Source organism: Lonchura striata, chromosome 2, assembly GCF_050655825.1.
Source record: "Lonchura striata isolate lonStrDom1 chromosome 2, ASM5065582v1, whole genome shotgun sequence".
Taxonomy (NCBI): Eukaryota; Metazoa; Chordata; class Aves; order Passeriformes; family Estrildidae; genus Lonchura; species Lonchura striata.
The window spans coordinates 107,628,758-107,638,634 of NC_140704.1; the positions used below are offsets into that span (position 1 = coordinate 107,628,758).

The following is a 9,877-nucleotide window of genomic DNA, read 5'->3' on the forward strand; positions in this document are numbered from 1 at the left end:
CTAAGACTTCTGATACCAGCAGGGAAAAAGGCAGAGCTGAAATCGTGGCTGGGTACACCTTCTGTCTGCTTCAGCAGAGAGGGCTGCAAACTCAGGAGAGAGCCTTGCCCAGAGTGGAGGTGGAGGGGCCGGTTCTGGGTATTGGTGGTCGCTGTGTGAGCTGGCATCAGCCCCAGTGAAACGAATCACAGTGCATCCACACCTGGGTCTTACGCAGTTCAGTGGGTTTTGTGCTACACTTGTGCATACCATTTCTATACTCATGTCTCCTTTGCATTCACCATAGAGAGACACTGATTTCACTTCTCATTAGAAACCTCTGTGCTGCAAAATGATTCTCTTTAGTTCTGTTTCCTAGTTTTCCATGAGATTAATAATTTGTAGAGAAATGTGAGCTACTGTGAAGTATAGTGAACTTTATACCCTCCATTTACTAAAATCATTTATTCCCCTGACATTAGACCAAAGAAGAAACAGAAAAATCAGAAAAACTCATATTTTTGCAGAAGGGAGGTACTACATTCCTTGAAATGCAGGTAAAAACAAACAATACTTCATTGAAATGCAGTCAGAAAAGATGGCAATGATTTTATTATTTTCTTTTTTCCTTTCCAAGCCCTCCCTTTTCATATTTTTAAATTGTTATTATTTAATAAGTTCCAGGCAGAGATATAATCTGGAGACCAAATTCTAAGGAATGGGTCCTCTCCAGAGTTTATGGCTTCCTAATGGAGACCAATTTCTCTGCTACTTAGAAATCTACTTGCACGGTGCTGTTTGGATGTTGTTTGCAGTTTGCATGTATTTCCAGCATAAACCTCACTGAGAACGTTACGGTGAATGAGGCACTTCTGTCACAAGAATGTGTTTCCTTTATATTGTCAACTGAATTTAGATTATGCTGAGTGATGGTGAACTCTATATTTTTATTGGTTTTTCTATTAGCCAAGTGTGATAGAGAAGAAGCTGCAGGAAGGAGAATCTGCTGGCACTTTGGTTACTTCTCATCAAATCATTATCCAGAAAAGTATCCCATCATCTCTAGAGGTTATTTTTAATTCATTTGATTTTAAACTACATCATTTGCTTAGTTAAATACAGAAGTTATGGTCTTAAAGTCAAATAACGGGATGCTGATTGCATAATCAAAACAAATCACATAGCATATTTGCATGAGGAGGAAAAAAGATGCTGCAATTAAATTTCATTCAGAATTTTTAGTAGTATGCTTAGTTTATACAGTTTGCAGTGTTGTGCTTCTCCATTTAAACAATCCTGAAGGGTGTTGTTTTCTAACGAAAACAAGGAAATTCATTGCAGGCTACATACAGAAGAGTACTATTCTAAAATGTCATTAACAGCATGTTTGTAACAACTAGGGTACAGTTGAATGGGCTTATTTGCCCTATTTTTGTAATTTGTTTTTGACTGTCGCTTTGTGAAGCACTGCAATATGTGATTTTTAAGCCCAGGTTGATTCTAGTCACTATTATAATTATGTGCTGACCTACTATTTTGCTTCAAACAAGTACAGAAATAGTGTGGCAAAAGTAATATTTTTGGGTCCATGTTATATGGACCTCTGAAGAAAGAGAATATGCAAAGAAATCATATTTTGCCTTAGGTGCTTCTGTTTATTTGCTTGATAACTGCTCTGAGAGGTACAATGATAGAAGTTACTATATGCTTTCAGAAGAAGCAACGTGATTTCTTAAAAGTCTTCATAATTTAGTGCTCCTGAAGTACAGACAAACCCACAGATATTCTAATTTAGCTTTTATATCTCAAATATAGGGCACTGAGGATTGGGTTATTATAGACAAAATACCCTCTGAGGTAGTTGATGGTGAATCGGAAAAAAATCTGGCAAACAAAGTAGTGACTGTGAGCAGTAGAACTGCCTTTCCACCTGAGATATTAAAATCCAGTACCATTCTAATGCAGAGCTTTGAGGACTTGGAAAGTGAAATACAATCCAATGAGGAGAATAAGCAGAAAATCTTCACCCTAGGAAAGTCCTATGATACCGTATCTGGGAAAATTGTAACCATGACAAGTAAAGCTAAAGAGGGTGAGAAAGCAGTACAGCCTTCAGGAGAAACTTTGCAAAAACTGGAAAGGGAAGTTCAAGAATCTGTGAAGATCGTTCCAATAGTGGCCAAGTATGAAATCCTCACTGATGAGAAAGCCAGGCGGGGATCTGATGTGCAGAGCACGAGAAGAAAGCTGTCTGACTCTCTGACACCCATAAAGGAAGCAGAATCTCAGTTGCAGAGTCCTGAAGATGAGAGTTTGAAAAAGACACTAAGGATGGACCAGGATTTGCAGTTACTTGGTACACTGGAAAGCTTACAGCTTGGCAAAACAGAAAAGCACCCTGGCGGAGAAGCTGTAAAAGCAGGGGCATTTGCCCGGACAGATAAGAGACTGTCTGAGTGGAGATACTCCAGAGAACAGCCATTTACCATTGCTACTGCTCACTATGTTACTGAGTCGTCTGCATCAAAAGTAGTGGTAACAAGTGGCTTTGACTTCACGCCACGATTTAAAGATAAAAGCATGACTTCTTTTAGGCAATCCCTTCACACCACCCTAGCTTTCAGTTCTCTTGCTGCTTGGCTTTATGTTGACAGCAGCCAACCCAGCTTATTTTTTTTCTCTCATACTTTGAATCCGTCTCACAGTCTGAAGCAGACATTATATAAGGCTTTCAACCTTTCTGGTTTACGTACTGAAATTCAGTATTGCTGCTGTGGCTTGTTAATAAAAGGGAAAAAAATTGTTTGCTTGAACCAGCAAAATGCCAATGCTAACAACTACGCTTTGTAACTATTGCTTACTACAGCCATTATGAATTTGCTCTGATTTATTTTCCCATTCTTTTCCTGTTTACAACCTCTCCGTGCCCCTGCAACCTTCTCTCCTTTTCCTCCGTCTCCGCCTCTGGTTTTGGCAATTAATATGTCTGTGCATATGGGTCTGCCTTTTTTCTGTGTATGACTCTACATTTCTTTGTCTGTTTAGACTAAACAGTCCACCAGTGAAAAAACCTTGGATGGTTCAGATATCTTCACTTTAATAGAGTCCGCCAGAAAACCAACTGAGTTCATAGGAGGGGTTACTTCTACTTCCCATACTTGGGCTCAGGTGTCTGCTTGATTCCCTCCATCGATGTCATAACCATGCACCAATTACTTTTGGTTTTCTATCATTTTGTGGTTTTTTGCACAATATGGAACTGTATAACTAATGCATGTATTCATGTGTGTTTTCTTTTGATTCAACAGACCACAACACAAAAAGGAAAAAAAAAAAAAGAAAAAAAAAGGCAACAGCCAGCTTTTCTTCAATTTCATTTTATTTTGGTCATTTTGCAGGGTTCTGTATTTTGCCTTTTTAAAACTCACACAAAAATACCATTGAGAAGAACACCAACATTGAAATTTCTCTTAACTTCCAAAAATTTTGCTTCTTGCTTTGTTTTCCATTTCTGCTATACTGATAATATCCTGAGAACAAAAATCCATGCAACATGGGAGAAATAATTTGGCAAAATACAATGCCCATTTTTTTAAAATTTATGTTCACAGTACATTAAGCTTGGGCACTACTGCAAATAGTGTTGTCTGCTTCTGATGCTGAGAGTTTTTTTTCCTCCTTCCCTGCAGAGAATAGAGACGACGACGTCTCAGGAGATAACTTCCAGTGACATGAAGCAAGCAGCTCAGCCGGATCAGGATACAGTGCAGAAGGTTGTACAGGAGACTGTAGTTGTCAAGGAGAGACATGGGATGGAGGTGCATGCAGGCGGGGATCCTGCTAAAGTGGCCGGACTTTCGCTGGATGCCCAGGCTGAGGCAGCGTCGGCGGTGGCTGCCGGCGTGAAAGGGAAGGAGGGCTCTGCTGGGACTGAGGGGGCGAAGGAGGAAAAAAGGGAGGAGGCTGGGAAAGCCCTAACCAAACAGGAAGGAGTCTCTACCCCTGCTTCATGTGAGCAGGCAGAGGAGCACAGAACAACAGTCCAACTTTCAGAGTCTTTGGAAAGAAAACCTCATTTTGAGGTAACTTGATGTTAAATTGGTCGTGTCTGTGCTGTATTGTGAATGTAGGCAATAGTAGGCTAAGTTAATTCCTGTCATTGAAAGTTAAGTGTTCCCAGCTTGTATGATTGCACTTTTACAGAAGGCAGGTTTTTTTCTCCTCTTATTTCCTCCTTGCATGCCGTCTGCAAGGCTTGCTGCTGGTTTCCATAGTTAGCAAAATGTCATGCATGCTTTACTTGAAACTGCTTTTTATGCTGCAGAGAAATACCAAATTTCATGGCATTTTATGCAACAGATAACAAGATTAGCTGGCATTAAGTTTGGGAAAGCCTGTTGAGGTTGGCAAAGTTCACATATCCTCAAAGACAGAAAATAGACTGTTTTGTCCATTCTTGGTGCAATTATAAATAAGTGTACTATGTCTTAAATAGGCAGGTTCCTTATCTTAGCCCCATTAATAGAATTTCAAGACCTGTTTTGTGCAGGGGTTTTTCCCCAGAGATAAAAAGACTAAGCCTGCACAGAATTCATTCTTGTCATTCTAAGAAAATGTAGAATCACAGATTCTCAGAACAGCTGAGGCTGGGAGGACCCTGTGGAGGTCATCTGCTCCAATCCCGTGATCAGGCAGGGACATCCAGAGGGAGTTGCTGCCCAGGACCATGTCCAGAGACCTTCTTCTGAGTATCTTCAAGGAAGGACATTCCACAATATCCTTGGGCAACCTGTGCCAGTGTTCATTCACTCAGAGTGAAAAAGTGTTTCCTGATATTCTCATGGAACCTCCTGTTTTTCAAGTTGTGACCATTGCCTCTTGTAGTATTTTGAGCATTTTGGTCTTTGTTTTTGTAAAATCCAGGGAAATGCTAAATTGTCACCAGCATTATACACATGAATGTACCACTGTAATGAAGATAATTTTCTCTCTCTTTTTTTTTTTTTTTAATGCAGAACACTTTTTAGTTTTTCTTTGCCCCAAGCAAAAAAAAATGTTCTGATAAATCCATAAGCTTTGCTAAATGTTCCAATTCTTTCTTTTTTGTTCATGCAGTCGCCAGTCGTGAAGACTGAGACTATAAGTTTCAGCAGTGTTCCCACTGGTGGGGAAACCCTTGAAATTTCAACAAAGGAAGTGCCAGTAGTCCATACAGAAACAAAAACCATTACATATGAGTCTTCTCAGGTAAGAAATTCTGCAAAAGACATGGTCTAATTTCATGTGTCTTTAAGGAACCCATTTTTTCATCCATCTTTAAGTGTATGCTTTAGTGTGAACTGGTATTAAATATTAGTATGAGGAGAATGTACATAAGAATAACTTACCTGAGGGCCACTCTCACATCCTGGTGTAGGGGCCTTTCAAGAACATTGATGAAACTGCAGATTTAAAAGTGCCATATTCTCATCTGTGCTTCCAGAGGGAAAGGACAGCCTCCAGATGCACAAATACAGACATGTGGTTGCCCTAACAGCAGTTTTCCCCTACCATAAGATACTCACTTTATGAAGAACTGTAGAAATGGGGAATTTTAATAGTCCAGTTTTTGCTTCCCTGTTCTCAGGAGCATTTTTTTCGGTGACTGGTTTTCTCTTCTGGTTTCTAGGTGGATTGTGGTGCTGACTCCGAACCAGGTGTATTGATGAGTGCACAAACAATCACATCTGAAACCACCAGCACTACAACTACTACACACATCACCAAAGTGAGTCATCAGAAAACAGGGAGCTCCTTTATCATCAGTGTGTATGCTATCTTAGCTTTGGTTCTATTATTTATTTTAAAAAGGGAACACATTTTTATATTCTTTTGACAAAATGTTGTACATTTACCATATATAATTATCTTTGTCCACCTGTCTTTGGCTATGATTAACACATCATCCAATGATTTGACATGAATTGTAAACCCTTAGGGTATGTCTATGCAAGCACAAAATCTTGCTGTACAGAAACACTTGATTTAGCTGTAAATGCTACCTGGAACTGGAAAGAATATTTGAATCATATGGTAGCCTGGAAGGAATAACTTATCTGAACATGAGGGTCCATTCACATGACTATGCCTTTCAGCCCTGAGATATCAGCAATGCACAGTGTTGAAAGCAAATAATGAATCTATATCCTATAGCCATAACAGGACATTCAGTCAGCTCCAACACCTTGGCTGTGTTCTGGATGGTACCCTGAGGAACCTGCCCACAGCCAGACTGAAAGCTCATCTGCACAGACAATCCATGCTGTGTCTTCCAGGTTCTAAGGTAGCATTTAAATAAGAGTTCCTCCCTGAGTAGAAACTCTCTTAGTGCTGTGACAGCTCTCCTACCAATATTCACTAAGAACAGGATTTCATCTTTCTGCAGTGAATCTCTCCCATTAGTAGATGAGCCATACAAAGGCCATGCCACCCCATATGTTATTCTGAAACAAGCAGTTGGACTTGAATAGGTCTGAATACGAGGCTGTCTGTATTTCCATTCTGTTTTTCTTGAGACAAGTTAGCCATTTTTGATATATAAACATCTCTCTTGATGCATGTGGAGATTAACTAGAATTATAAAATTACCTGTGTTGAAAGGACATCTGGAGGTCATTAGTCCATTCAGAGCATTCAGGCCAACTCCAGAGCTGCTCACTTGCACTACAGGGTTGTCCCCTCTACACAAGCTGTTTGAGCTGTTTTGGTCCAGTTCCTGCACTGATCATCTGGGGATGAGTAACAGCACTCTAAAGTAAGTTATTGATAGGTATTTTTGTCCCTCCCATCTAGACTGTGAAAGGTGGCATCTCAGAGACAAGAATTGAAAAACGAATAGTCATCACAGGAGATGCAGATATTGATCATGATCAGGTAAAATCTACAAACTGTTAAAAAGGCTTCCCTGAAGACTGACAAAGAGAACATATCTAGACATTGTTTTGACAGATATTATTCATACTGGCATGCCTTAAATTAAGCTGGAATAATAGTTAAATCAGTGATGGTATATTTCATATTTTAATCATTTTCCTCATTTGTAAATTGTGTAATATGTCATAAATCTCTCCACCTTGCTACTGATCATGCATGTTCCACCTCCTTTTTGTTTTTGCCCTTCTGTGGTTTCCTTGGGATAGGCGCTGGCTCAGGCAATTAAAGAAGCCAAAGAGCAGCACCCTGACATGTCAGTGACCAAAGTAGTGGTACATAAAGAGACAGAAATCACACCAGAAGATGGGGAGGATTGACCACAGGTAAGAGGACCAGATGATTTTCCTAGGCATTTACTGGGCTGGCATGTTGCAGATGTTGTTTTCCTACCATATTTCACCTTTAACTCTTCACTTTCTCTCACTGGCATTTTCAATTTCCTGGTTAGCAGTTCTGATACTTGAAAGTAAACCACGTTCAGCTCTAGACATCTGCTTTCATTAAACAGTGCCAGCTGGAGAAAGAGAAATTACTCATTTGCTTTCGTTGGCTCTCTGAAAAGTCCTCATTGTCCATGCTTTGTTATAGCCTAATTTTCTCCTTCTGAAGTCATAAAAAAATCTGTTGTCTGCTTTTGTGTCATTTAAGAACAAAAACAATTTGTTCTTAAAGGTGTGCATTTTTGTTTAAAAATGCCAAGGGAAAAACCCACAGCTGCTTTTTAAATGTGTTGTGCAGATATGTTAAAAGTTATGCTTCAGTTCCCAACTTGCAAAGATATGGTCCAACTTGCTTTTAAACGCAGTGAATTAGTTTGTTGATATTTGGGTGTCTTGGCTTTCTTGTACTTGAAAGAACATTTAATGTTTTAAAGCAGCATTGTTTATCAGGACGAGATGATAATGCAGCTTTCCTTGCGTCTAGCTTTTTCTCAGTAAAGGCATGCTCTCCAATAGTGGCTGGCTAAACAGACGTCTCAATATTCCTATATTTATTCTGTGTGCAGAAACATGTCATGCATACTAACCTGCTATGCAGAAGCTCTTAATGCCAGTACCATTGCACAAATTGCTTTGAATGCTGTATGCAGAAGGGGAAGAAAAAGCTGCTTGTCAGATTTGTTGAATCGATAGCAGCATTTTATTCTTAAAACAATATGTGTTCCCTAGCACTTGGTGTAAGTAACAGAGTATAATGCACAGCACCTTTTGAAGCTCTTTGGCTCTCCTGCTTTTGGATATACAGACCCTAAAGAAAACTGAATTTCAGTGTCAGTTATTTATTTGGAAGATGGAACCAGTCACTAAGGAGTGAGTAGCTGTGATTCTTGTGGTATTCTGCTAATTGTTTCAGAGACAGCTCAATGTGGCTTGCTTAAAAGTCTATTGATGTCACCAATTCTTTCAATTGGCGTCAGTGGACTTTGGATTTGGTCCAAGTTGCTTATAGTGGGATATGCCATTTTGAAACAGCTTTTCTTATATGAACAAATTGACAAAATCTCTTCTGCAAGAGAGTCGTTCCTTTGAATAATTAACTCAGTTCTCTTTTCTGCAGGAATAACCTAGAATGCATATGAATCCAGACATGCATACCAGTAGGAATACGAGAACCTATACGGAGTCTCAGTTCCAACCTGACTGACTTGTATCTGTCTATGGAAAATTTCAGTACAGAAGAATTGATCTTGACTGTTAATAAAGAAACTGACAGAGATACCTTCCCATAGAAAGCAATCTGAATCAGCAGCAGTTAAACAATATTGCATGAAGCAACAATAAAATTACAGAAAAGCAGCATTTTTAATTTTCTTAAAATGTCTAAGTTTTCAGCTTTACCTGCACGTTCATAAACAATATAAACAGTGATCTCATGTAACACATAAACAGTTCATGCCTTTCACAGTTTCTGAAAGTCTAAACAAATTAAAATTTGTTAGGTGGCAAGTCTTTTGTTTACAGATTGTAAATGAAGATTACCCCGAAAATGCTAGAAGCTGTATAGGTACTGTGTATAATGTTTTACCACACATTAGATGTGCCAATAACACAGTTTATTCAGTAAACAACTTGAATCTTATATTTGTTTCATCTGGTTTTATTACTGCCCAATAAACAATGATGAAATGATGAATCTTTACTCTTATCAAAACATATAAATGCTTACAAAGTGTGCTTTGTATACCTGACTGAACACCTTATGAGGTAGTAATGATTTTAGTATATTAACTTTAATGATTTTGTCAGCATTGTTCAGAGTCAGCTTCCAGTCACCCTTCACAGATCCTAACCTTGTAAATTATATGTAGTTATTTTGGAGGAAAAAAAAAATCTGTATTTTACTTAGTTTGCAGCTTTAGAAAATTATTAATCTGAAATAACCGTGATGGTTTTCTATTGATTTCCCTTTTGTTCTCAGAGGAAAAAAAAAATCTGTTTGAGAATCTGGCCAGCATTTGCTATCTAGTTCTGAGTCAAGCCTTAACCTGTACAGAACGTCCACTGAAAACTCGCTAGTGTCCAGCTCTAATACCCACGGAAGGGATAGCATCCATTACACTGTCAGCTGCATCACAACACATGGTGAATGTATGTTTCTGCATAGTGAAATAAAAGTGGTAAATGCATCTGAAATCGTATTGTTCTGTGTCTAAAAGCACCTAGTGGTCTTTAGTATTCAAAACATCAAAATGTTATGTTTGTAAGACACCACAGGTTTCACTCATGTGCACAGTAGATGTGTTTGGTCTTCAGTGGCTGACACTGCACAGTGCAGACAGTGGGAGTTAGTGGAGAATCCAAAGGGATGACAGTGTTCACCTTTGGGCATATGACATTTGCAAAGGAAAAGGACTGTTTGGTTCCTTCTGTTTTCTCTGGTTGTGTAACATTTCACCAAAGCTAAATGAAAAATTTTGTTGTTGCTT

General features: G+C 38.9%; 1 protein-coding gene across 28 annotated transcripts in view; it reads left to right on the forward strand.

Moving 5' to 3' along the window:
• Positions 1 to 9,584, forward strand: part of EPB41L3 (erythrocyte membrane protein band 4.1 like 3) — a 139,677-nt gene extending 130,093 nt beyond the window's left edge. For 14 of the 28 annotated variants that reach the window (XM_085571946.1, XM_085571948.1, XM_085571955.1 and 11 more), the window contains 10 exons: positions 462 to 536; positions 946 to 1,047; positions 1,795 to 2,514; positions 3,025 to 3,147; positions 3,669 to 4,061; positions 5,095 to 5,226; positions 5,648 to 5,746; positions 6,811 to 6,891; positions 7,158 to 7,274; positions 8,509 to 9,584. In XM_085571946.1, the coding sequence (XP_085428072.1) occupies positions 462 to 536; positions 946 to 1,047; positions 1,795 to 2,514; positions 3,025 to 3,147; positions 3,669 to 4,061; positions 5,095 to 5,226; positions 5,648 to 5,746; positions 6,811 to 6,891; positions 7,158 to 7,268 (1,836 nt within the window). In that variant the 3' untranslated portion in view covers positions 7,269 to 7,274; positions 8,509 to 9,584. The remainder of the gene's footprint in view (positions 1 to 461; positions 537 to 945; positions 1,048 to 1,794; positions 2,515 to 3,024; positions 3,148 to 3,668; positions 4,062 to 5,094; positions 5,227 to 5,647; positions 5,747 to 6,810; positions 6,892 to 7,157; positions 7,275 to 8,508) is intronic. The other 14 variants (XM_085571961.1, XM_021525204.3, XM_021525214.3 and 11 more) reach the window with 9 other exon arrangements.
• Positions 9,585 to 9,877: the final 293 nt, after the last annotated feature.